This window comes from Micromesistius poutassou, assembly GCF_964030765.1.
Source record: "Micromesistius poutassou genome assembly, chromosome: 15".
NCBI classification, from domain to species: Eukaryota; Metazoa; Chordata; class Actinopteri; order Gadiformes; family Gadidae; genus Micromesistius; species Micromesistius poutassou.
The window spans coordinates 8,677,188-8,704,687 of NC_140285.1; the positions used below are offsets into that span (position 1 = coordinate 8,677,188).

The 27,500-nt window shown below is 48.5% G+C and overlaps 2 protein-coding genes across 4 annotated transcripts in view; both read left to right on the forward strand.

The window, feature by feature from the left end:
* The window catches only part of LOC311359778 (basement membrane-specific heparan sulfate proteoglycan core protein-like), a gene marked incomplete at its 3' end in the record, with an annotated part of 38,086 nt that extends 37,939 nt beyond the window's left edge, over positions 1–147 (forward strand). The window contains exon 12 of the mRNA XM_084479818.1: positions 13–147. Within this exon, the coding sequence (XP_084335944.1) occupies positions 13–147 (135 nt within the window). The remainder of the gene's footprint in view (positions 1–12) is intronic.
* LOC311359933 (basement membrane-specific heparan sulfate proteoglycan core protein-like) overlaps positions 7–27,500 on the forward strand; it is a 48,888-nt gene continuing 21,394 nt past the window's right edge. For 2 of the 3 annotated variants that reach the window (XM_084479981.1, XM_084479982.1), the window contains exons 1-34: positions 7–96; positions 1,048–1,166; positions 1,512–1,623; positions 1,846–1,959; positions 2,221–2,348; positions 2,491–2,577; positions 7,172–7,242; positions 7,676–7,740; positions 8,053–8,193; positions 8,664–8,855; positions 9,280–9,318; positions 10,184–10,543; positions 10,670–10,729; positions 11,511–11,594; positions 12,257–12,349; positions 12,462–12,554; positions 13,237–13,467; positions 13,904–14,017; positions 14,343–14,470; positions 14,779–14,865; positions 15,283–15,341; positions 15,720–15,884; positions 16,105–16,215; positions 16,415–16,515; positions 16,827–17,007; positions 19,884–19,943; positions 22,080–22,202; positions 22,594–22,737; positions 22,841–23,196; positions 23,490–23,567; positions 25,231–25,366; positions 25,739–25,890; positions 26,245–26,389; positions 27,175–27,318. In XM_084479981.1, the coding sequence (XP_084336107.1) occupies positions 1,099–1,166; positions 1,512–1,623; positions 1,846–1,959; positions 2,221–2,348; positions 2,491–2,577; positions 7,172–7,242; positions 7,676–7,740; positions 8,053–8,193; positions 8,664–8,855; positions 9,280–9,318; positions 10,184–10,543; positions 10,670–10,729; positions 11,511–11,594; positions 12,257–12,349; positions 12,462–12,554; positions 13,237–13,467; positions 13,904–14,017; positions 14,343–14,470; positions 14,779–14,865; positions 15,283–15,341; positions 15,720–15,884; positions 16,105–16,215; positions 16,415–16,515; positions 16,827–17,007; positions 19,884–19,943; positions 22,080–22,202; positions 22,594–22,737; positions 22,841–23,196; positions 23,490–23,567; positions 25,231–25,366; positions 25,739–25,890; positions 26,245–26,389; positions 27,175–27,318 (4,222 nt within the window). In that variant the 5' untranslated portion in view covers positions 7–96; positions 1,048–1,098. The remainder of the gene's footprint in view (positions 97–1,047; positions 1,167–1,511; positions 1,624–1,845; positions 1,960–2,220; positions 2,349–2,490; positions 2,578–7,171; positions 7,243–7,675; positions 7,741–8,052; positions 8,194–8,663; positions 8,856–9,279; positions 9,319–10,183; positions 10,544–10,669; positions 10,730–11,510; positions 11,595–12,256; positions 12,350–12,461; positions 12,555–13,236; positions 13,468–13,903; positions 14,018–14,342; positions 14,471–14,778; positions 14,866–15,282; positions 15,342–15,719; positions 15,885–16,104; positions 16,216–16,414; positions 16,516–16,826; positions 17,008–19,883; positions 19,944–22,079; positions 22,203–22,593; positions 22,738–22,840; positions 23,197–23,489; positions 23,568–25,230; positions 25,367–25,738; positions 25,891–26,244; positions 26,390–27,174; positions 27,319–27,500) is intronic. The other variant, XM_084479983.1, reaches the window with a different exon arrangement.

A 27,500-nucleotide genomic window follows, 5' to 3' on the forward strand; every position in this document is an offset into this window, starting at 1 on the left:
GTGGTCATCCAGGGCAACGGCATCTCCCTGGAGCACCACTCCCAGTCCCGGGTCAGCCCGCGCACCCCCGTCACCGTGGCGGTGACCTTCAGGGAGGTGCGTAGGTTTCGTTCCTCCAGCTCAAAGCCGTACAGCAGGGCACCGTAGCGAAGGTACGAGGCATGTCGAAGGAGGCCTTGCCAGACAGGTGAGGTAATGCTTCGCATGAAGGAGTCGCCAATAAAATCACCAGATCCCTGGGGAAGATCAGTGTTGTGCATGAACTAGTTCAAAAGAGCTAGTTCATTGAACACATTTTTCTATGAACTTTGAGCTGAACTTAACATATTTTTAACTAAAGAACTTGAACTTGAAGTAGTTCAGATATTGTTCTGAATTTATGCTTAGGTCCAGATGACATGTTTATTAAATAGAGTTACTGCCTTAGTTGTGATGAATGAAACAGGTAATAATAAATAATAAATAATATCCACAACAATTTGAGATTGTAGTCATGGGCAGCTGGTAATGGAAAGAATTCATTTTAAAAGATAAGCACAGAATATTCACTCCAACAGTTTTTCTTACTAGTTCATGTGAAGTGTGAACTTGCACAACACTGGGGAAGATAAACTGCGATGGAAACGTTTGCTCTCTTTTTTCATACTCATAAACCATGCCCCGTTTATACGACACACATAAAATATGATACGATCGCCCTTTTTAACCCTCGAGGGGAAACCCTACATTCATGAACGTGAACAAGAAGGACAATAGACCGGTAAGACAACACAGCAACACAGGCAAACCGTCCCAGAGGAGTATCACCGTAGAGCGGCGCAAAGGCCAGCATCGTCACATCAAACGTGACTCCACCAGAACACTAGGCGCCTTGCAATACAGTGATCACCGCAGAGGTTCACCTGCAGCAGTTGACCTTCCATAGGTCAACTGTTGTTCCCTCCTGAAGGCAATTCATTCCTCCCCCCCCCCCCCCCCACCCCATGAAATGTGATGAAGGCACCACGCTTTTTGACTGGTTCTTATCTCCCCTCCCCTCTCTGCCAGGCGGCTTGGCGCCGCACCGACGGTCAGCCCTGCACCCGCGAGCACCTGCTGATGGCCCTGGCTGACATCACCGTCTTCATGATCCGAGCCACCTATGCCGACAGCATGGCCGAGAGCAGGTACGCCCCGTCGTTTGACCTCCAGTGTATGTGAGAGGCCATGCTTCGTATGCAACATTAACTCATGTTAACATGTTTGCTGGGAACCATCTGTCGGACCATTGATGACCTTTCCCCCCCCAAATTGGACCAAAAGATAACGCACATGCTGGAACAATGATGTAGATGGTCCTCAAGTAGTCGATGGACGTCGATGGTCCAACACTCTAGTAGTTGACTTAATGTGTTGAAGGCCTTGGTGACATTTGGCTTGAGAGGGAAAGTTTTGGGTCTCGCTGACCTGGCATTGATTTGTGTGTGTGTGTATGCGTGTGTGTGTGTGTGTGTGTGTGTGTGTGTCAACAGCATCTCAGAGATCAAGATGGACATCGCTGTCCCTCATTCTACGGGTCACGAGCGGGCCCTGGAGGTGGAGGAGTGTGCCTGTCCTCAGGGCTACAGAGGGCCCTCTTGCCAGGTACACACAAACACACACATAGACACAACCATGTGGATACATTTACACACACACACACACACACCACAGTCTCAGAAGCCTGAGGGACATCCCAGACGACTGGAGATCTGTCATACTTCATACCCCTGCTGAACAAAGAGGTGGTGTGTGTGCTCTGCCAGTTCTTGTTCATTGTTTTTGGTCTCAACTATTTCATTGTGGTTGTTTTTTCCTTTATTGCAGGAGTGCGATGCAGGCTACACCCGCACAGGTTCTGGCCTGTACCTGGGAACGTGCGAGAGGTGTCACTGCAACGGACACGCCAGCAGGTGTGACCTGGACACCGGCGCGTGTCTGGTAAGTTGCACGCTTTCGCGCCCTTCAGTTCTTGGTGCACACAGCCCTATCTCACTTTGATCTCTGCAGAGGAATGCACTAATGGTTTTTCTGGCGAATCCCAACATGTGGACGCTTTAGTATTCACAGCTCACTGAATCTCATTGTGTGTGTGTGTGTGTGTGTGTGTGTGTGTGTGTGCAAACATGCACACTCCTGTGTGTGTATGTGTGTGTGTGTGTGTGTGTGTGTGTGTGTGTGTGTGTGTGTCCTGATCAACAGCAATGCCTCCATAACACCGCTGGGCCAAGGTGCGAGCGCTGTCTCCCTGGTTTCTATGGAGACCCCGCAACCGGCGAAGCCGGGGCCTGCAAGACCTGCCCATGCCAAGGAGCCTCCTCCAGCAGCCAGTGAGTTCAGGAATAACCATACCACTAGGGCATAACATACCGTGCCATACCACACCGTCTATTGACACGCGCCAACACGACTTATTCCGAGAAATTATGGTTTTTCGGATGTAAAACATTTACTTTGCGACCCGTTCTGCAGATTTTCCCAGTCCTGTTATCTGGATTCGGACGGTCAGCCCACATGTGAAAGCTGTCCTCCCGGCTACACCGGCAGGCGCTGTGAGAGGTAGGGCAGTCTGTCTGTCTGTCTGTCTGTCTGTCTGTCGCTCTCCTACTCTCTTTCCCCCCTTCTTTCTCTCCCTGTCTCCCCAGAGGGACAGCTGGACACACTGGCCAGGGTTGTTGTCACGGGGGGGGGGGGGGTGTTCTGGGCTGCTGGCAGGTTGAGGGCAGCAGGGTTGTGGGTTGCAAGGCTTGCGGTGTACAGTGGACGGATGGGAGCGGCCAATCACGGCCGCGCGTTCTTGGAGTTTTGAAGGTGTTTTGGGATTCAGCCTTGTTTTGTATGTGCTCTCTTTTCTCTCGGATTCTGAGGCTGCTGGATTGCTGTTCGTCCCAATGGGTTTCCTGGCGATATAGTGAAGATAGAGTTTATGGATGTTTCATACTCCCTTTTCTAGTTAGAATGGCGATGCACTGTATGATATTACATATCATATTCGTATATATTATAATAAGCTGGTCCGTCGAACAAACGTTACTCGAGAATTTTCCTTCATTCGCCACCACTCTCCTTCAACACGAATGCTTTCTGGACGCTGTTCTGCGCTTCAGCTCGTACGCTTGGCTGGTTGGTAGTCTGTATCTGGAATCGGCTGGCTTATGTGTTCTGTGGATGAGTGTGTGTGTGTGTGAGTGAGTGTACGCACAGACACGGTTTGTAACCTGGGTCTCTGCGGCATAAATGCAGACAAAGTGACATTTATGAAGATGGAAGTCTTGTCCGGGGATCCTTGCTGCTGCTCCGTTTGTCCCTCGAAACAAAAAAAACGACTCACCATTTATAAACTGATCCTGTCTCCCTCCGTCCCCGCCCTCGTTCCTCCGCTGTCGCGACACGAAGACGCACGGCGGCGGGGCCCACGGACACTTGCGACCCCTTCCAGCAGGGCCAGCTCGAGGGCTTCCTACCCTTGGGTTGCAGAGCAGAGGCCGTGTTCAATTTCAGCCTGGACCTGGACCTCACGCCCTACGGCAGCGGGAGCAGCGGGGACGGCGGCGGCGGCGGCAGCGACGACGACGACGGCAGCGACGGGGAAGACCCCCACAAGCTGGCCACCACGCTGGGGCCCCGGAGCGCGGGCACGGCCCGCCCGGCGCCCACCGGAAACCTAACACCCACGTCCCGCCACCGCACCACCCGCGCCGTCGCAACGGAGCCCTCCCCCCCCCGGGTCGTCGCCACGGACACCGCGGCCCCCCGGGTAGTCACCACAGACCCCGCGGCCCCCCGGGTAGTCACCACAGACCCCGCGGCCCCCCGGGTAGTCACCACAGACCCCGCGGCCATCGTCCCCGTCGCCCGCCAACGATTGCCCCCCCGGCTGCCGCCCCGCATCACGGTGAGCCCCGAGGAGAGGCAGGCCAGCTTCCAGCATCTGCTGCGCCTGCACCTCAACACCTTCAACCACCGGCTGAGCATGCTGGAGAGCAACACGCTGGACATGAAGGACGGCATCCGCCTGATGACGGAGCAGCAGGGCCGCCTCAGCGCGCAGCTGGAGGGGCTGTCGGCGCTCAGGCCCGTGCCCGAGAGGCAGGAGGAGGTGGTCATGCTGGAGAGGAGCTACGGGGACATGGACTCCCGCCTGAGCCGGCTGGAGGGCCGGCTGGAGATCCTCATCGACGGGTTCACCGCGCTGGCCCAGGAGATGAACAAGATGAAGCGCCACAGACACCAGGAGCGGAGGGCTGAGCCCGTTCTGCACATCGGGCCCACTGTCCCGTTTGGCAGCCGCGTCTCGCCGGAGTGGGACTCGGTGGCGGTGACGGTGACAGGACGGCCGCTAGTGCGTGTGGCCACCGCGTCTCAGATTATACCCCCGCCCCGCGTTCCCGTTCGCAGACCCACCACTGCCGCCACGCCGGATCGGAGGCAGCGGTTGACCGCCACGACCAGGTCCATGCGCCTTCCCGTCAAAAAGTCGACCAAGGTCACCCGAAGTCATGTCGTGATCAAGCCCCCCTCCAGGTCGAAGGTCTCACCGGGTAAGTCCAGGGATAGTCTGGAGCAGAAGACACAAGCGAGAGCAAGGCCTGTGAAAAAGGGAGCAGCTGGCAAAGGATCTGCCCTCCCGAAAACCACAACAACAACAACACAACGATCTCCAGTGACAAACAACGTAAAAGTAAGACAAGCCACCGCAAAATTCCAACTGGAACCGCCGGCTCATAAAGCCAAGCAACCACCGAAAAAAACACAAGTAGCAAAGCAAAGTAAGTTGGATAGTAAAAAGGGAGCACCACAAAGTGAGAGGAACGCCGGGAAAGACAAGTCATTTAGATCGGACTCACCTCATGTAAAGAGGGCACAGAAAATCGTCCAGAAGGCAAGGCCTAAGCCGAAGACCAAAACCGTGCATCAAAGAAAAGCAGATCCCAAGAAGCAAACGTTGCACCGAGTCAGGTCAGTCTCCCGTAAGGGGAGGGTCACAACCACGATTAAGCCTCCTAAGACTACAGCTTCTAAGGTAACCAAGACAACCAAGACAACCACGAGACAAAAGCCCAAATCTGCACCAGTTAAAAAGAAGAACACAAATTCTAATTTGGGTGTCTTGGACCTTCTCCAGCTCTTACAAGAAGACAAGAGGTCTAGAAAAGGAAAGACAATCCAAGATGGCTCTCTCCATGTTGTTTTAGGAAGGCTGGCCATTCCTATCAGAATCATCCCTGATGATTAAAGGTTCTTACTGTGTGGAACTTTAATGTATGTATATATTTGTTTATTATTAATGTAAGATTATGACTGATTAAAATTTATGAAGGCATGCCATTTACTTTATTTCACATATGTTTGTATTATATATTTTATAGGAACTATTGTTATGAAATTATTTTAAGCTCCATACTTTTATGTAAAATAAATGACCAAAACAATTGCACCAAATCCTGCTAAGAAGATACAAAAGTATCAAAAGTACCTTTCATTTGTAGAAAATACTCATTCATTTCCATATGGTTAAACTACCTCAAGTTTGTCTAGTACCCTAGACGTACCCTAGAACAGAATCACATCTCCAAGTTGTATAACGCTTGGAAAAAGTTGCATTATGTTAATGAAAATTATTTGCGATTCATTCAATTCCTCAAAGTTTTTCAAACTTGGAGCTGTAAGGCTCTTCTAGGGCACCGCCTTCAGGTTGACAGGATCTCTGGGAGTTGTTGTTATAATGATTTAGGAAACGAGGTTTCAGAAATAAGCAAGACCACGTCGTAGATTGTCCTCTTGAACTCCTACCTGTAAAGCTTTGCCCAAAGCCTGTTCTTTCCACCATAGCTGTCCCATAAGTAAACCTTTTCATAACACTGTGTCATACAGGCTGTGTCACACCACTGCTCAAGCCTAGCGCACAAAGCAGAAGCAGAAAACTTCTTGCGCTCCTTCACACTGAAGGCGTATTAAATCCCACACGGACTCGCCGCCAATGACATTTGCGTCTGCGCTGGAAAAACGCACTCCACTCAGTGATAGTTTAAGCTCCGCCCACAGTGTGGAGGCGCTCATTGATTGACATCGGAGTGAATGGCCAAAGCAGATGTGTGTCATACTTGGGTGCTGAGCTCTGGTGTGAAACGGCCTTCAGACAAGGCCAACAAGTCATCTGTATTCATAGATACCCTGAATATACACTAGTAACTCCTCATTTAGTTAGTTTTGTCAGTATTGTGTATGTGTGTAGTACCATTGCTCTCTTACTGTAATACGGATCCTAAAAGGCTTTTCAAAAAGGGTAAAGAGGTTGATCTTCTCAAAGAAAAACTGTGCAGCCGTGTTGCGTTTCCCTGAAGCCCGTGTGTAGCGTTCACGTCTCCTAGGAGCGGTTTGTTGGCTGTTGACCTGGGGACCTGCCAGAGGACAGGGGAGGTAAGACCAGAGGCCAGAGGCTCTGCTAGGGGCACGGCGCACCCTGCTCCGCGATATTAAGACGGTCTTAATATGTCACCCCGGGGGGTCTTCATGTCTTCTCTTCTGCGCGTTGTCGCTGTAGCTTGGCTGGTGCTTCTCTGCGGTGTCTCGTGTGCGTCTGTGAAGTTCTGGGGGAACCACTGGGGGAAGTTCTGGGGCAACACAACATGGAGTTTGGTGTTATTGTGTTTATTTGCCCGTCTCAATGCGAAACGTGCAATTCTCTTGGTTTCCCTTCTATCCACCAGCTTCGAGAGATGGTACCAACGTTCGTCTTCTGTTTATGTTTCATTTTTTGGGGGAACTCTGGAGTCATTGTTTGTGTATGTTATCCCGACCGCTGGCTGCCCCATTGTCCAGTTTTGAAGTGAGGATTCTGTGGAAACAATTTTTTGGAATTGCGATCCACTTGTGATCACCTTCAACACATAAACATTAGCTCATTTTCCTCTGTGCTATAATAAAACCACTTGAGAGTGGTGTCTGCATCGCTGCTTGGTTGGTGATTGATGGTCCCGGGTTAAGAGGCGTCTTCAGGCCGTGACACCTCACACGTATCTCTCTCCGAGCAGACTTTCCCCCGTTTCCTGTCTCTTTGTCTTTGTGTTTAAAAAGCCTGCATCCCCTCGTGGGTGGAAATATTGACTTTCATGTCTTGACGTCTTTCGGCCTTTTTTTTATTTTCTTTCAGATGTGCCGCTGGTTACACTGGCAACCCGCAGCTTGGACAGACGTGCGTGGTGGGCGGCAACGATGTCAATGGTGCGTCCGTTCCTCCGAAAACACGACTTGATTTATATGTTGTCAGGATCAGGAGTCTGCCCTCAAATTACTTGGTACTTGGCAACCCAAAAAATGAAGTCAATTATATGGGCAAAAGCAGCATCACATGCCCAAGGGCAGATGGATAAATCTAATCGTTTGAATTTGAACATGGTAGAAATCCACTTAATCTACTCTTAGTAGGACTACCCCCTGTTATGGCTTCTCGCTGAAGGTCTCTTCCTTTTTCCCACTTGGTCTTTTGGTAAATTTCTTCCCCTTTTAAGGGGTTTAGTGTTATGGGATGCTGTCAAATATGGGCCTGTGAGTCCCTTAGAGAACATAGTTGTATTTCCAACATGGCTGTATAAACAAACTTGTCGTGAGAAGTTGTTCCTGAATAATGATGTGCTATGTGGCTGGCCTCTCTTAGGCAACTGCTACAACTGTGACCAGCGAGGTATTGTTGGCTGCAATGGAGGAGCTTGTAACTGTAAGGTAAGCATCCAATATTAAACAATGTCACTTTTCTACTGCAGCTAATGACTCCATTAAGACTCTCAGATATATCTGCACTAGAAAGGCAATCCATCCAGGGTATTTTTCTATATAGGTTTTCCCAACAGTAATTTGTTGTCTGAAATTGTGATAACTCTAACTGTAACTGACACAGTAATACATAGCGTAACATAGCGTAAGCTTTAGTATGTCATTTTTCAAAAACTCATTCCCTCGTCTCCGTCCAAAGCAAAAGGAAAATAATAAATCATTTTAGCACAAAGTGTTGATACAATGGCCGATGGTCTTCAGATGAACGTCGAGGGCTCATCTTGCTCCAGCTGCAAGTCCGGAACCTTCCACCTCAGCCCGGACAACAAAGACGGCTGCCTGTCCTGCTTCTGTATGGGCGTGACTCAGCAGTGTTCCAGCTCCACCTACTACAGAGACCTGGTAAGTCCTTTGGATCTCAGAACACTTTTTGGCAGCTGGTGAGAGGCAACACCACTTACACCACTGTTCCTCACTTACAACACAAATCCCCACCAAAAAGTTCAACAAATTCAAAACAAGGAAACAAATATTCAATCTTTTATTAAACTGCCAACGTCTGGACCCAATGGCCACAACATGCTACAACATATACTGTATCCAGCCTCCTGTATTCTAACTCCTATTCTTCGTACTTCTCCTCTTCCACCACTGCATAGGCCCTCTGTATATATTATTTCTTTTTATTTGTATTTGTGTTGTTGAACTTCTTCTTATGCTGTCTTGCTCTGTGTGTGCTCATGAATCTGTAAAGCGACCTTGAGTGTGAGAAAGGCGCTATATAAAATAAAGTTATTATTATTATTATTATACAGCATTCGGCAGTTCGGATCCCCCAGAACTGAGTTTGTGTCTGACGTGTGCGTGGCCAGGTCTCCTCCGTCTTCGCTCCGGGGAACTTCCAGGACTACGCTCTGGTGAACCGCCAGCGCACCAACCGCATCACCTCGGGCTTCTCCGTGGAGGTGTCCACTGACGGCACCCAGCTGTCCTACAGCAACTTTGACTACCTGAACCAGGAGCCCCACTACTGGCAGCTGCCTGGAGCCTACCAGGGGGACAAGGTTAGTAGCTGTGTAGCAGTAGGGACTGATGACTGATGGACAACGGAGACGTTGAGCAACAAGGTGGAGCTGCTTTTAAAGGACTTACCCCCTGAGGAGCAGCCGGGATTCTCTGGGATTCCCCTCTGTGGGCCGTTCCTCACACTCCACCCTTCTTCCTGTTCCCAAGCCCACTTTTCCTGCATCTTATAACAGCCCGCTAAATATTTCCTTTTCCAAGCAAAGCCAGGCAAACTGCCATCTTCTTTTGATGCTTTTTTTAATACATTTCTCTGCAAAACAAGCTCAAAGGAGTATTATTATTGGTTGGGTTAACAAAGCCAGGTTGAGCATCCAGTCGGAAGATTGAATTTGTTGATAGATGATGATGATTAATTCCTTGTTTCTCTTTCTTTCTTTTGGGATTCGCTCGTCCGCTCTGTAGAAGCGCTCATTATTGGCACGCACTAAACGAGCCGAGCAGGTAATGCCGATCAGTGGTCGCCTGCGGTTTTGATTGTCAAACGACCAGATGGAGTATGACAACGATCCTCTTTAGTGTCTAGCATGGGTTATGGAGTGCCGTGATATGACCCATGGAATTGCTTTGTGGAGCTGCGCTGTACAAATCACTCGATAGTGTTTTGCTAATAAGCACTGGTTGGTTGGACACCTCCACAAGCATCAGCTCATCTCCATGGGAACCACTCACACCACCGTCAGACCACACGGGGAACTAGTGTGTCTAGCATGCCGAAGGAAGTCACTCCCTGCACCGTGCATACTGCCTCTGCATCTCGTATCCGTAGAAACGGGAGGAAATGACCTCATTCCACTGGAAGTCCCCCCCCCGGCCTTTTGTCGGGGTCTGTATGTGTGTGTGTGTGTGTGTGTGTGTGTGTGTGTGTGTGTGTCTGTATAGCTGCATGTGTGTGTGATTTACAAACAAGGGGTGGTTAGGCATGTGAAGGCCTGTGTGTTTCTAAACTTGGCGGCGGGCGCGATGGTTGTGATTAGGTCTCTCGCAAGCCTTCCTCCTTGGTGATGTGTGGTGTCTGCAGTTTGAACGTCCCCCTCCATCTGGGAACACTTAGAGGTCTGTGCTTGTGTACAGCGGTAGCCTCGGTTTGAAGAGCATGACACAGCACCCCTCCACACACACACACAAACACACACACTCGCTCGTGGATGTAGTGTGGATGGCCTGGTGGAATCCTCTGTGTGGAGCTGTACCGTCTGCACCTCCGACCTACGACCCCTCCGTCCTTATCCAGCCTGACCTCGATGTCTGTCCCACATCTCCGGTACACCCCCCCCCCCCCCCCCCTCCCCCCCTTCCACCTCCGTAGGGCTCCAGCAGATGGCTGGATGACGATGTGTGGGCGCTCCTCGCTAACCACTCCAACGGACAAGGCCCGCCTCTCTTCCCTCCTCCTCTCTCCTCTTCCTCCTCCTCCCGGTTCTCTGCATCTTCTTTCTCCTCCTCCGCCTCTCGGTTCCCGAGTTCCTCCTCCTCCTCCTCCTCCTCCTCCAACAAGAGATGGTCGTTGCACAACCTGATCCCCCCCTCCTCGCCCCCATCCGAGCCCTCCTTCTCCTCCTCCTCCTCCTCCTCCTCCTCCTCCTCCTCCTCCTCCTCAGTGAACCCCTCCCCGGCCCCGCCCCGACCAGGCCCCTCCTCCCCGGGACCCGCGGCCCCCCTGCAGCAGGTACACCATCGGTAGTGCGGTCAGCCTTAGAGAGCGTCTTGGTGCGTGTCTGGATGATTCTGGTCAGTGGTCGGCGGTCGGTTGACGCCGATGTGCTTCGCCTGTTTCCCCCCCCCCCGTCGTTAGAGTCCACCGAAGGGAGCGTTGAGCGACGCCTCCACCGGCGAGCCCGGAGCGGACGGCAAGGTTAGACGAAGCCGAGATGGAACGGTTTCTGCCTGTGACTCACTCCCGTCGGCCGCGGGTACACAGAGGGTGTACTGTTGGTACAGTACCTGCCCCTCGGGGCCGGATCGAGTTGAAACGCTTCCCCAGATAAAATGGCTTTAGAGTTAATGATCAACACCAGTGCCTTTGTGCATGTCTGTCAATGTTTAAGCTGTTGCTCAGCGGGGCGTCGCCCGCTCACTCTGGATGGTCCACTGAGTTGACTGAGTTGGTCACAGCAATGGAAAACCCGTGCTCGCCGTTGTGTTCCTGAGCATCGCTGCGTGTTGGCCAGCGGGTGGTGTGTTCCTAGACAAAAAGCGTGTGTTCTGTTAAGGTCGTCCCACTGTAATCGTCAGTGAGAGAGTTTACGTGGGTTTTATAATAGCATGTAATCACGCCGTCGGCTGGACTAAAACACAGCGCTTGGCGTGAACACAGTCAAACATGTAATTTTCGCATCACTGGCGAAGGGGAAGTCGCTGTTTTTACTTGTGCGACAGGCAGCGCATGCTGTGAGTCCCTCACAACTAGCAGACCAAAGTGTGTACTTAGCATGTGCGTGTTCACATAAATACTCTATGTTACTGTTCTGCCTCAAGGGCCCCTCCCCCCTAGATGGGGAGTCTGCTCCACTGCTATAGCCTGCTTGCTTGCTTTGCTCTGTCATCTCGTGCTTGTGCCTTAGTCTCTCTCTCTCCCCCTCTCTGCTTATCTCTGTTGCTTTTATACTCTCCCTCCTCCCCCGTGGTCGTCTCAGTACGCTCTGGTCTTCAAAGGGTTCGGCTCCCGCCAGGAAGAGCCGCTCTACTGGCTGCTCCCGGCCCACTTCACAGGGGACAAGGTAACCGTAACAACCAAGGGGTCTCCTCCTCCTTCACCTCCTCCCCCTCTTTGTCCTCCTCCTCTGTCTCCTCATCCTCCTTCTCCTCCCCCCTCTCCCCCTCCTCCACCAGCCCAGGCCTGATTAACCTCTGGTTAGCCTACCCTGGGAATCACAACATGGGTTCTATTGCACTCCCCACAACCTTCTGTCCAACGTCATAAAGTCCTCACATGCACTCTGATTCTGGCTCTGGTTCATGGGTTATGCACTGCAGTGTTGACCTGATGACCTGGGTGTCAGTGATGATCCATATAATCCATCATCATACTGCTTGATTAGAAATGTGTGATCATAACTCAGTGCATATCATCACATGGTAGGTTCTGTGGTTTGCTGTTAATGTTGATTGTGAAGTCATATGACGTTTGTTACATAATTAACATACTCGATTATATACAAGATTATTCGAAGTGGTGAGCATCTCCTTAAAATAAGTTAACAAGTTAACATTATTAGCACTGATCACATAGTAGTTCTGTGGTTTAACTTTCTTTGATCCATGTATATCTCGTAGTACTATGTTAAAGTACTGATAAGATTTATGGATCTAAAGTATCTAAAAAGAGTGTAAATATTCCCATAGCGAGCGAGCCTTCTACATCTGTGTGTTTTGTGTCCAGGTGGTCTCCTACGGTGCCAAGCTGAGGTACACCATCTCCTACGTGGCCAGCTCCAGGGGAACACACCTGGACGACGCAGACGTCCAGATCATCGTAAGTCACCGTCTTCTCTTCGTCGCGACTCCTGTGGTCGCCGCAGTTACCACTGAATCCAACCTCATCAAACACACTTTTTGGCTGACGTTTTTTCTTGGCGTTCCCCTAGGGAAACGACATCACCCTGGTGGCCCGCCAGTCCTGGCAGAGGAGGCAGCAGGGAGCCCGCGAGTCCAAACGCTTTGAGATTGTCTTCAGAGAGGTGGGTGGGCCGCACATAGAGAGAGAGAGAGAGAGAGAGAGAGAGAGAGAGAGAGAGAATGTGCGTGGGTTCGATTCCTGGGCGAGAACACAAGCAAGTTCTTGCGTCACAAAGGAGCTGCATCTGTGTCTCTGTTGTTCCAGCAGTAACAGATTTTGATTCCTATCTCATGTGATGTATAATGAAATTATACGATTCCTATCTCATGTAATGAAATTATACGATATGATGGTAATCATATATTATACCCAATAGGGACTGTCAATGAGGCCTATATTACGACAAGATCTGTGCCTACTTTGTGCGGAGCCGCAAGTGTGTTTATATACTATATAAACATGTATATCCAGTACATGTTAACATAGTAATTCACTGTGCGACAAGGCTGAGAATCCAGAGAGATATTATATTCTATTAAACTCATATACAGTACATTTTCGGTGCATGTCCAGGTGTTGTGGAGTATGATTGATATCCAAATATAGCGTCAGCATATGTCTTTGAACAATATACATGATATCACAAAATGGAATATTTCTTAAAAAATTTCTGACATAGTCTTATATAGTATTCGAAGATAATCCGGAATGGACCTTACATTTCTTTGGTCAAATTCAAAGCATTTCCGATACACGTGTATACAACGACGTCTACACAACGTTACCTTCTTGGGGCTGCGCAGGAGAACTGGCAGCGTCCGGACGGCATGCCAGCCACTCGGGAGCACCTGATGATGGTGCTGGCCGACCTGGACGACATCCTGATCCGCGCGTCCTACTCCAGCGAGATGCGCTCCTCCAGCATCTCCGAGGTCAGCATGGAGGTGGCGGTGCCCAACTACAGCGGCCTGGCCCAGGCCCTGGAGGTGGAGCAGTGCCGCTGCCCGCCCGGCTACCAGGGACTCTCCTGCCAGGTAACACCACCACGCCTCGGCTGCTTTTGTATTTATTTATTTTTTTTAAGCTACTTAAAAAGTAAAAGTCCTTTGCAGTATTGTATGCCGTTAGTTATTGGTTCAGATTTTTTAAGGATTCAGCTTGCTAGGCAGCAGTGCCTTAATCGTTTTTGTGATGCCACATTAAAACTAGTGATTGTTATCAGGATCACTATGATTACTATAAGTATCCCTTATGATAATATATTAATATTAACTATCCGTATCTAAGGTGGAATGATTGGTTCAGAAAGTCACATAGCCCAACGGAGACACACACAAAGTATAAGGTCCTCCCACAAAACGTGGGGAGACTTTTACTTTGTAACCTGGAGTCGTTCAGCCCTGCCACTTCCTACTTCAGAACTTTGCCATGAGCCTTCACCATCTATGTCTTATGCTCCGTGTGTCCTAGGACTGTGCGGTGGGCTACAGCCGTACGGGGGGAGGTCTGTACCTGGGCCACTGTGAGCTGTGTGAATGCAACGGCCACTCCGAATCCTGCCACCCGGAGACGGGCATCTGCACGGTACGACCCCCTCTGAGGAATCCAATGACGTAGAGGCGCCGAGCCGCCATTAAAAGTTCACCTCTAGGTGGGGGGAAAGCCACTTCCTGTAGCCTTCCTGTTATATGGGAGCAAGAACAGAAACGGTCGAAATGTTGATCAATCAAATATGATTTATTGATCAAAAGAATCAATGCAATTATTATAGATCAAAATAAATGTAAGTAAATTCAGTAAAATATGTAAATGTATATTGATTAACTTATTGTCATGAATGAGTTACCAGTGTGCGTTATTATATGTGTTGTCTTCTGGCTCAAACACTTCTGGTCTTGCTTTGGTGCAGAGCTGCCTGCACAACACCCAGGGCGAGCTCTGTGAGCAGTGTGCTGCCGGTTTCTACGGCGACCCCACCGTCGGGACCCCCGAGGACTGCCAGCCCTGCGCCTGCCCCAACACGGACCCCGACAACCAGTAAGTCCTGGATCCACACCCACCCCACAAAACCTCACATCCTGACAGCACTCTGGGTCCAAGCCGGTCTGAAGCATGCAGGCGTGTCGGGGCAGAGTTGCTTCCTATGCAAAGCAAGCGTTAAGATACAGCCCAGTGTCATTCACGCAGTGTGGGCTTTGGCTTTGGCTTACACTATCAGCCTCCATCTGCTTTGGACGTAACATACATGAATGGAATTTGATTCCAGTTGATTTACTGAAAATGAGGCAGAATAAGCAGGGGGATGGTCCCATGTGTGCTCGTATCAAATGTGTTTCGTCTGACAGGTTCTCCCCCACCTGCGAGAGTCTTGGTAACGGAGGCTACCAGTGCACTGCCTGTCAGCCTGGTTATACAGGCCAGTACTGTGAACGGTGAGCCACACACACACACACACACACACACACACACCACTTCAATGTATTGTTGATGATTGTTCTTTTATTATATTGTTTTTCATACCCCAAAATGAGACCATAATGTAGTTTAATCCATGAAAAACAGGGAGATTCAGAAACAGACACATGTATGTAAGGCTAGGTCTATACTTTCATATATAGATAATTCATTGTGACCAAATATATCTCCATCCCAAATAACCATTCACTTAGTTGCATCGATGATAATGCTGCCCATCTTACAAGAAAATATTTTCTACCAGATTTGCACGGGCATAGAAATGCATAGCTTGAACCTGCGTGTTAACTAGCTTCCTGACACCTTATGTCAGTGTACATTAAATCTATGCAATTTAACTCATTTTGTTGACATTGTTTGGTCCTCTTCACCAGCTGTGCCCCAGGCTACGCTGGCAACCCACAAGAGAGAGTGAAGTGTCGTCCATTCGATGGTAAGTCTGCACAGTTCACAAGGTACCACTGTCCTGAGGTGGACACACATACACTGATACACAGATCTTCATTTTTTCTGCATGCATGACAGTGTCAACACAGTGTCTGAAGAGTTGTGTTGCAAAGTCTGCTCTCGAATACAAGCTATAGCTGCAGAAATATAAAAGAAATATGAAAATGCTACTTCCAGCCTACAGGATATAATAACAATTAAGATACGTATGTATATATATATAACCTAACCACGTTAATAATGAATCAAAACCATAAAAAATAAAAATAAACGTTCCTGTCTGAGCAAGGGCCACATTCTGTTCTAAATCCCTACATTTCTCCACCGTCTCCTCCTCGTGTGTGTACCGCCTGGTCCTCCACAGACGCAGCCTCCCTGGTGGTGAAGGTCTACCCAGAGCGGGTGCTCACGTCCCAGGGCGGCTCAGTGTCCCTGAGGTGCCAGGTGAGCGGAGCCCCGCCCCACTACATCTTCTGGTCCCGGGAGGACGGACGGCCCATCTCCGCCAACGCCGATAGAAGCAGAAACGGTAGGACTGTGTTCTGCATCCTTTGTTACCGTTGGCTGGACTTCTATTGGACTTGTGCTAGGGGTGCTAAAGAGACATTAATACATGGTAGATGGTGTATATGGTTATACAGTATATGTCATCACAGTATAAGTAGTTTCACAGTATATTTAACCTCTTTTTGATACTTGACATTATTATACGTGTGTGTGTCTGTGTGTGTGTGTGTTTGTGCTCTCAGGAGAGGAGCTGCACTTCAGCAGCGTACAGCCCAGCGATGCTGGCGTCTACGTCTGCACCTGTAGAGACCAGCGCAGCACCAACAGGAGTCGGGCGGAGATCGTGGTCACAGGTACCTCGTCTATGTCACCATGCTGACAGGGGGAGGTCTTTCAAATACATTTAGGCTTTTTTTTTTGGGGGGGGGGGACCTTGTTGAGCCGTTGATTATTTATTATTATTTGCAATAGCAGTGTTTTTAACAAGTTGAGTATTTAACTTACAACTTTTACACCAGTAATGATGAAATGTTGGTCGCTCGTCTTCTCCAGCGGTGTCGTCAAAGCTCATCGAGGTGACCGTGGAGGAGCCCCAGACCCAGAACATCAGACCAGGAGCCACCGTCAGCTTCATCTGCACCGCCAAGAGCAAGGTGTCTGTCTGCCCGTCTCTTTATCTTTTTATCTATTTCTCTGTATTTCTGTTTTCCTTTGTCCTTCCTTTGTCTGTCTGTCACTCTTGTCTGTCTGTCCGTCTGTCTCTCTGTCCATCCGTCTGTCTGTCTGTCTGTCTGTTACCGAGGCACGTGCTATGTGGCGGATGTGGCGCTACCACACACCCTGCCATCAAAGTCCAGACAGACAACACACTACTAACCCTCATCCCAGCCCCTCTGTAGCGTGCCTGTTAACCCTGGACTCCTTGTGTGTCGTCCCCCCCCCCCCCCCCCCCCCATCCCCTCAGTCTCCGGCCTACACGCTGGTGTGGACGCGGCAGGGCAACGGCAAGCTGTCCAACCGGGCCATGGACTTCAACGGCATCCTGACCATCCAGAACGTGCGGCCCGAGGACGCCGGCGTCTACATCTGCACGGGCTCCAACATGTTCGCCATGGACGAGGGCAACGCCGCCCTCTTTGTGCTAGGTTCGTGATCCTAGGACAAGCGCTCTGCAGTCGCCCCCGCGCAACCGCCCCCCCCCCCCACCCCCACCCCCCCACAACACGCAACCTCCCCCACCCCGAGCCCTGCCCCACCCTCCCCCCCGCTCTGGCTCATCACCGCTGGATCCGACCCCCACCCCCTCCAAAACACAACCTCCCCCACCCCCCACCGTCACTCCATCTTGGAATGGTGCATGCAACTGTTTTGTGGCTGCATATTTCTGCCAGTGTGCTGTGACTACTCGGCTATGGGGTAACATGGAGTGTGTGTGTGTGTGTGTGTGTGAGTGTGTGTGTGTGTGTGTGTGTGTGTGTGTGTGTGTGTGTGTTGCCCCTGGTTTCTAACCACTCAGCTGCTTCGTCTCTCTGGTCGCATCTGTCTCATGTTTGTTGCTTGTTTTCTGTTTTGTTTGCTGTTGCTTTTATAATTACTAAATTTAGTCGCTACTTGGTGCTGCTTTTTCCATGTAAAACAAAATACAGCTTGTGGGTCTTATTAAATTAATACCTTGAAGTTATTTTTTACTTCAAGTAATTTTTTGCATTTCCATATGGGATCAATTATAATGGTGGTTAATTTAAGTGTTGGTTTAATCAAATAATTCAATAGTCAGACACTGGCTAGCCAGCTCACATTCTTCTTCATGGGTGGTTCTAATGTTTTAACGGTCGCCTATTTCATGGTGAGGTGAATTAATCGGTGGTGGTTTTGGTGCTTCTGGTATTACTGGTGTAGCTTACTGGTCGCTAGCATGTTAGCTGGGTTATCAGGGCTTCCTTCCTCTACTGTACCACCCTGGGGACCCTGGTTAGAACCCTCTCTTCATGTCACCAGCCTAATCCCCCCCCCCACTCCACACAGAGGACCCCCAGCCACTGAAACAGACATTCAAGGACTTCCCTTTAGCGACCAACTGTCTCAATAATACTTATGTGCTGCCACATCCAGTATTCTCTCACTCTCCTGGCCATACTGAAGAATACTCATAAACAATGTCGTGCTATTGTATCAGCCATCATGTCGTAGGTCGAGCGACAGTTTTACTTTGAACACATATAGGCGTCGAGTCTGTACTGTTTCACTGCTATTGCATAACTGCCTCTAGACCACAGTACTGCTGGCTAACAGCTAGACAGTGTTAGCTAGCCGTGTTCCTTTGTTGCATTGTTGAGCGTTACTTATAATGAACTGGTATGATGTTTTATTTTTACTTGAAATGCTAAAGGAGATCATTTTTGTTTTTCCATTAATCATAAATGGGTAGATCGTATGGCTCCTTAGTTCACATCAATTGAAAAGATCTCTGCAAATAGTAAGTAATTTTTACCGCAAATGATGCAACGATCTTATAACAATTGTAAGCTATGTGAATACACTATTTTAGTTATGCTCATCATTATTGATGGAATGCAATCTTTGAATGGTATTTTACATCAAACTATGTAAAGAATCAAATTCACCAGTTCATGCAATTTTCACATTGTTGTTTTCAACAATTTATTTTGTATATCTTAGCAGAAATGTTTATCTCACACTCATTACATTCATACAGAGAGCACATTTTTAACCACTTTATGTATCTTGTGGTCTGAATAATGTTACCACAATTCAGCTTTAAATGTATTTACAATTACTACTGTATCCACCGGTGCTAATGTAAAGATTTTATATTTACTGTTTTTCTTTTTGTTTTGTTTTATATTCGATTGATGTAATATACGTACGTATGTCACCAGGTATTGTATTTATCTTGACTGTGAAAATGTTTTGTGAGACAACAACCAACCAAACAAACTAAATGATTTGATTAAAACAATAGATTAAATAATAGATTTTGCAAATTACTCAATGGGGGTTTGTATGTTGAGATCCTTTTTATTGATTTATTTATTTGAGGATAACCACAAGCTGTACAAAGAAAGTCCAAAGGTATTGCCTTACTAACCTGCATGTGTAATGTGTGCTTCTACGCTTTACGCTTTATGGCTTCATGTCTTCTGCTTGTACTGTTATACCCATGCTGCATTGTTTGTGTGTGTGTGTGTGTGTGTGTGTGTGTGTGTGTGTGTGTGTGTGTGTGTAATGTATGTGTGTATGTATGGCTACAAATGCCTAAAGGGCATTTGTATCCATGGTAACAGCAGGTAATATGAGTGTGTTTTTATATTTAAATCTTCTTGCAAATTCAAGAGACTTATCAGACAACGTCACTTGATGAGATTCCCTTGATTTTCTAAATGTCAATTGTCAGCGTGGAAGGTAAGTGAAGTGCTACCACCAGACAGTTCAGAATAAAATCTGGGACTGCCTTATTGTTAGTTTGCAACACTTGTTTCGGAGTTCAGCACAACATTAAATGTAAGGGGGAGGTGAATGAGGGTGAATGATGAATCCATGGATCTACAAATAGCAGGTGACCAGATCCTTATGTAACTCTTGATAGGTGAGCTCTCTCTTTGATCGGGTGATGGCTTATTCTTAATGCGACGATCCTCTCTAGAGACCTCAAGGTTCTGGAGCAGAGCGAGTAGAGAGCAAATCATTCACACAAGCATGGGGTACAGTGTATGTGTTGGTGTGTCTAGTGTATATGTGTGTCTCTAAGTGTATTTACATTCCCCTGTGTTGTGTTTTGTGGTCCCTATTGTTAACATTACTTAAAAAAACTCACCAAAAAAAAAAAAAAACATCTGGCTGCTTGCAGATGCAGAGATTAGTATTCATGCGGAAAGGGGGACAGTCGGTCAGCTACTCCCCCCAACTCTCCCCCAAGAAATAACCAAACTGACATGTCAGTTCACATGTTCCATCCCTCCCCCTCCCTCCCTCCCCCCTCCCTCCCCGTTGGTGTCTCCAGAGCCCTCACAGACACAGATGTTTTACACAGCCTATGAAATGTTTGAAGGACATAGACAGCGTAAGTGTGCACGCTCATGGTCTCCCCCTCCTCTCTGTCCTGGACCCCATGGTGAGGAGGAGCCTCCTCCTTCTCCACCTCTTCCTCCAACTCTTTCTCCTCCACCTTTCATGCATGCATTCAACCTGCCGCAGCATAGATATTATATACCGTATGTATATACATGTGTGCAGACTGTGTATATATATATACACGGCGAACTGGGTAGTGCTCATGTACAGTAAATACTACAAGCATACACTGCATGCAGACCTATAAACACACACATACACACACACGTACGATGGCCAGAAGGGCTTTCGATGTGGTGCATTGTGTGGTAATTCTGGTAAGAAGACATCTTTAGACTAACTCGAGGTATAAAGATGTAGTGTATATTTCCTCTCGTCATGGCTTCACACTTAACACCATCTAGTTGTACATGAGCATTCCTGAGTACCGCCTGCTTGTTTGTGTTCATCACGGCTGGAAAAGGCGACCTCTATTCCTGTTTTCTACTCCTTCTGAATGTTGAGTACATCCATAATTACAATCGTCCACGAGAACAAATTTATTCATCCAAATCACCATCTGAAAAATATCTTGAAAATATTGTCACATCTCATTTCTTGCGATAATTGTTCATATAATACAACAAATCAATGATTATGCTCGTCGACTTAATTGTCTCATGTAACACTCAACAGTTAGAGGATCTTTCCTTTTCCCATCTGCTTTCTCATCCTTCCCTCTCAGAAACCATGCTACACTGGTGCAGCGTTCCCACCCAGGCTTCAAACTTCATACTGTGCCTAACACATCTCATCCCATCCTCATTCACATGCTGACACATTGCCTGGCTCTGGCCAGCCAGCTGCTACTCCGATTGTGTGGATGAGGACAGTTAGCCAGTTTCTATAGGACTTATTTTAAACTGTTATAGTGGCTAGGGTGTTCGACTCCCAGCCGAAAGGTTCATGGTAAGATCCCAAGTGTCTACCTGTAGGCATCTGATAGTAAGATGTCTAAGAACTTAAAGCTTCTCAATGACACTTTTGTGCAAAATAAATACTAGTGATTGGTAGCAAACTGAATTATTATTTAATGTAAGTCACCTCATCATTGAAATCATAATTTAGATACTTTTCATTATCTTTTATGTACATTGGATACTTATGTTGATGAGCTTGTACTGGTTAATCTCCAGCACTTACCAATAATAAGTATTTCTTAAATATAAGTATAACTTTTATGACAATTTTTTTATTTATTTACCCTTTTGCTTAACCTCAATCTCATTGAGGTTAAGCACCTTATCTGCCAGAGAGACCTGATAGGTAGGGATTACATTTCGAAAGGTCAAGTAGGATGATAAAGCAGCTTCAGTATATCAGTTACACTCATCATTGTACTAGTTCGACCGTCCGATTAAGTTACACTCATTAATAGTTTAGTTTAGTTTAGTTAATCTATTTAATTTAACAGGAAATGTGCACAACAAAGTAGTTGGGCCAGAGTTAGCTAGCTAGATAATTTGCATCTCTGCCCCTTATAATGTAAATACAGACAAGAAACCTTTCAGAACGTGATGTAAACATCACACAAACAGCATTCAAACGGCAAAGCCAGGGAGTGAAGTTCAGCTTCAGTTTTTCCCTAACAGGCGTCCCCTCCACACACGCCCTCCCTGCCAAATGAACCAGGGCTTTCCTCAGTGTGACGCCCTGGGATTATACAGGCTTGGATCTGAGGCCTTTGCAGTGATCCCTGCTGGCCCAGACAGTCGCTTCGAGTGCCCACGGGCCATGCCCAGTTCCAGCCTGCCACCTCTTATTAGTGGTGTCTCGTCTCGGGGGGGGGCCCAACCCAGCAGACAGACCCCAATCTTCCACTCGCTCACACAGTCCAGCCGGGCCAAGGCAATTGTCAATAAGCCACATCCGTCTTTCCATACGATCACTTGCTGCTTGCTCCGTACAACAAGTCCACCCAGAGTTTGCAAACAAACAACAACCTTCACAGTGCTTTCCCCCTTTTTTTTGTATTTTTTTCCGCACACCAGCTGGGCAGTTCAATTCTGCACCGTATCTCTCTTTTGTATGTGAGAGGGTGTTCCCTTTCCCCTGGGCTTGACTGTTGCTCGTCTCTTCCTATCAGCCGGCGACGGGTCGCAGCCCGTGGCTACGGTCACTCCCGCAGTTCTGAGCGTCCAGTCGGGACAGCGAGCCGAGTTCCGCTGCGCCGCCACCGGGAGTCCCGCGCCGGCCGTCGAGTGGATCCGTAAGTTCTGCCACCACACAACTTAACCCCCAACATGAACAACTTAACCCCCAACGTGAACATCTTAACCCCCAACGTGAACAACTTAACCCCCAACGTGAACATCTTAACCCCCAACGTGAACAACTTAACCCCCAACGTGAACATCTTAACCCCCAACGTGAACAACTTAACCCCCAACGTGAACATCTTAACCCCCAACGTGAACAACTTAACCCCCAACGTGAACAACTTAACCCCCCCGTTGTACTGTCACCGACGTCGGGCTACTGGCGTTGGAGGCTGCCATCGTCATGTTGTCATGGTTGTGAAGATGGTTTGGTGTTGTCGTTGTTGATGTTGATGTTGATGTTGTTGTTGTTGTTGTTGTTGTTGTTGTTGATCCGGCCAGAAATCCGACCACGTTCCCAAGCCAAGGTGCACGGAGGGGTGCTATCCTTCGCGTCCGTGCAGAAGTCCGACGAGGGGGAGTACATCTGCAAGGCCCTGAACACCCACGGCGAGCACACAGTGCGAGTCACCCTCTATGTGCAAAGTACGCTACATTTTTGTGTTTTTAGCGTCACATCTTAACTTCCGAGGGAAGGCCCTCGTGGGGTTGGTTATGTATCTAAATATTCAATGGGTTTTCCTTGCAGAGTCCAACACGGGCGGTCATATTATCGGGGGCGGTCATGTCAACACCGGTGGTCATGGCAACAACGGCGGTCATTCCAACACAGGCGGGCATGGCATCAAGGGCGGCCGTGACAACAATGGCGGTCATGGCAACACAGGCGGGCACGGCCACACGGGCGGCCAGTCCAGCACCAGCGGTCATGGCAGCACAGACTCTCAGGTCCACACGGGTGTGGTCAGCCAGCCCCAGGTCCAAGTGAGCCCCCCCAGCGCTGAGATCCACGAGGGCGAGACCCTGAGGCTGTACTGCCGAGCCGCCGGATCGCCGGCGCCCAAGCTCACCTGGCTGAGGAACGGGGGTCAGATCCCACCGCAGGTGAGTCCCCCCACACCTCCGTCTCAGGGGATAACATTTGGGCCATTCTTTTTGAGCATGGATTGAGTTAAACTAATTGGATTAAGACTAATTGATTCACGTTCTGGCGTGCCCATGTCTGTCACATTGTAAAGTTACCCAGCACCACATTATGTATACACATTTGTTGCAGGTTGATTCACTCAACTGTTCCAGTGTTGTGACCCTCTTTTTTTTTCCCCTTTTTTTCCTTTGTTTCCTCCCCATTTACTTTTATCCCACCCCGTTGTGTTGTTGTGGTGACGGTCGCTCAGGCCATTCCCTCTCACGGTTTCCATCAGTTTAAAAGCAACAGTCTCGATCTGTTACAGAGACGTATTGAAGAGCTGCAGGTCTGTCCATCTGTCCACTGTCTGTCCTGTCCTGTCCGTCTTAGCCACCCGTCTCCACCCCATTGTCCTTTTTGTTACTGACCACGCCTCTCCATGTTGTCCACTAAACGCATGATTTAATATGTTGCCTAGTAACCGCACATGGTAATAACCAGCATACATCTACCACCACAAGTAACCCCTCACCAGAGTGCACCAGGGTCCATTGTAAAACCACAGCCAGCCCGGGTTGGCTTGGTTCCTCTAGTGTATGTTGGCATGGGGAGATGGTTGTTTTTTGCACCACGCCCGCGGAATGTTGTGTTCCATGGATCCCTCTTGTGTTGTTTTCATCCTCCATCGTACCATCATTCCCTGGCCGATTTTGCGGCTTAAACACACCGTCAAGTCCACTCACACTCGTTGTGTGTGTGAGTACGTTAACTAAGGGACTAAGCACACATTAGATGCTGGAGGTATTTCAGTACTTGCTTTGCCTCTGTGCCAGCCCCATTCCTGTTGGCCCCCCGCCCCAGTCAGTCCTGGGTCACATGGGGTCTGCTGCACGCCGTTGTGTTCTCAGTGTGGCCAGGGTAGGGGGGGGGGGGGCTTCAGTTAGGTGGGGACGGGGGGGGGAGGAGGGGAGGGGGAGGACGTGTTTACTTCCGAGTCAGAGAGCCCCAGGGTTGTGTCGGCCCCTTTCCCATCAGGGGCGAGATTGGCCTCTGCTAGTGCGGCCACGCATAAACACTCTAGGGGGCGGGGGGGCATTGAAACAACACACCGGGCCGGGTCAGGAGCGAAGGGGCCGACGTTAAGCTAAGCGTTGTTACGTGGAACACACTCCACCAAACCCGGCCCTGAACCCCTACCCCTGGCCTAGCCAGTGGTACCTCTCCGTTAGTTTCATACCCCCTTCTGGCTGTAAAAGTGGGGAAAGGTTTGCTGAGAGTTTGCCACATTGAATAGTTTGCTAAGAGTTGGGAATTTGGGAATTACTCAAGTTATGATGATCAAGTTATGATGAATCATGGTGTCAATAAGTAAGAGCTATGGGTTTGCTGCGATTTGTGTACATCCTTCAAAAGCTGCAAAATCATGCTCCCTTGGCACCCATCATTGGTTGCGTTTGCGGTCTGCGCCCTGTATATTCCTAACAAGAATCGTTTTGGCATCTGTTGAAATGGTTGAAATGGTTATTTTTAATCAAATAATAATTCCCTTATAACTACTAGAATTCTGTTGCTAATTCAACTCTCCTTGTTCATCTAAAGTGGTCATATTAACAATCTAAAACCAAAGACGCCGCGTCATAGTGGTCTCGGGGCTTAACTGCGTAGCCTACACACATCCATTTAAAAAGCACCACAGTCATCCTGAGAAAAGGAAAAACATGTTGCGCAACAAGTAGAGCATTAGTATTCCATGTGCCGTCTTCTAAGGTAGTCCCCAGTAGTGCTTCTGTGTTGCTACACCCTAGCGATCAATGTCACAATGTCAATCATGTACGTCTGTGTTTTGTCACGACGCTGTAGTTGTTTAGCTCAGGTAAGTGATTTGCTCTGTGTGTGTGTCGCTTTGTCTGCAAACACCAATAGGCCTTAAGCCCTGGAATACAAGACGTCAGTCTACAGGCCGCTGTGTGCCAGCACCGGTCCTGACTTCTTCTCGTGCTTCCCTTCAGAACCGCATGGATCGCACTGACATCGGAACGCTGCTCATTCCCAACGCCAAGGCGTCCGACTCTGGGAACTATATGTGCGTGGGTAGCAACAGCGCTGGCTCAAGCAGGGCCTCCATCCAGGTCACTGTGATCAAGGGTAAGGCATCACAGAGCTGGCGTCCTTGTCATCCAACCCATATACTTTGATAATAGTACATTATATTATCACGTGGGATTGGAGGAGCATTTAGAGGAGCATCATTCATTCAACACAGACTTGCATAGTTGTACTGCGTTATGGCATGTATGTATTCATGTTTTGTATCCATTTGTGTTTGCTATTTGCAGTTATGTATATTATCTTACATGGTATAATGGTACATGTTGCATCTGTTTTACTTCATATCCTGCATTCAGGATATGCAGTATGATCCTCTCATACTGCAGACATGAAGGTCGTTCTTTGAGTTTTGGAAGTTTTAATGAATCCGACTCAGAATCTTAAAGAACACAACTGTTTTCTCTCCAGCGGACCATGTGACCGCGCCGGTCAGCATCCAGCCCTCCATAGCTGACGTGCAGGAAGGCCAGAGCCTGGTGCTCAACTGCGTGACTACTGGGAGCCCCCTACCCAGAGTCACATGGACCCGGGCCAGAGGACGCCTGTCCGCCAACCACCAGGTCGGCCCCCTGGAGACATTCCTTTATACTGCTGGGCTCTAGTGAGGGGCTGAAAGCCCCAAAGTTATCCCTTCATAGCTTTAAGAAATACTATTTTGAATATTTTGTTGCTCTAAATCGTTGTTTATTTGACGATCAGCATGTGATATTTGTTGATATTCTGAAATAGTTCGGGTAATATTTAAATGATAATCTTACATTTATTGTGCAATATTTCACGATAATCGTAAATAGTACTTCACAATCATTTGCATTGTGCCTGCTCATTTTAGTACATCTCATTTGATGTCCCATTTTTGTGTGTGTGTGTGTGTGTGTGTGTGTGTGTGTGTGTGTGTGTTTGTGTGTGTGAAGGTTCTGGGTAATCAGCTGCGCATCGTGTCGGCCTCTCCTGACGACTCCGGGGACTACATCTGTCGGGTGATCAGTAACCAGGGCAACCAAGAGACCCCCGTCTACCAGGCCACGGTCTCTGTGTCCGTCACCTCGTCTTCCTCCCGTGAGTGGTTGATAAAACCAGCAACTCAGTCAGCGTCCAAAATATATATAAAATAATCCCTTTCAGATTTATCTCTTCTACACTAGACCATTCCATCCCCTTTAGCGTGTAACTCAGCCATGACTTATTCTCCCAGTCAATCGTAGATAACGATAGCACAGATTTACAGGGCGGTCAGTAGGGACATGGCGGTGACCTCATCAGAGTGGGAGGGGGCCATAGTAGGAGGACAGTGAGAGTGTAATGAATGGCTTTTCCAGTCCTGCCTTCCATGGCTGCCCAGTGTGACCTCAGTGGGCTGTAGGTTCTTTTTTTCCCAAATGCTTTCCTGTGATCTCATCCTCATTCCATGCGTCCTGGATTTCACTAGGACTTGTGGGAGTTCTTTCACTGCTGCCAGTGTAGGCGGCTGCTGTCTTTCTCCTTCGTAGACCAGGAGCCCTGAGGTTTCTGTGGGTCATTTTGTTAAAAAGAGTAGTCAGTTCAGTGAGGGGAAGTGTTGTTTTTCATTTCGGTTTTTCATTTTATTTATTCATCTATTTATTATTTATTGGTTGCAATCATTGGTAGCGTAATATATTCTGAATTCTGACATCAGTTATTCATAACTGTAACCCAGGCATAAAATACCCATAATAAAAAAGAATAACAATAAACAATCGACATTTACAAAAAAATTGGATTGTATTCAAATACAAATACAAATAGCCCACCCATCCAGACGTGACGTGTGTCAGGGTATTCCCCTGAGGTGTTCTGGCCCTGATCTGCGGCTCCTCCAGCAGGCCTGCAGACGCCCATCATCTCCATCGAGCCCCACAGCGCCTCCGTGCGTCTGGGCGAGGCGGCCAGCTTCAAGTGCCGGGTGTACAGCGGGGCCACGCCGGTCCGGCTGGAGTGGAAGATGTCCAACAACAGAGCCCTGCCAGGTGGGCACCACCAACACCAGCAGCACCATGTTATGATGTCAGAAATCCTACAAGCCTTTTGCATTTGGCTTGTCGGTTGTTTGACTTTCCCCCGACGGAAACGATTAAAGTCTGAACCAATTCAAAGCCAACAACAACACAACAACTTAGTTTAAAAACACCTCACTTGGACACCTGGTCAG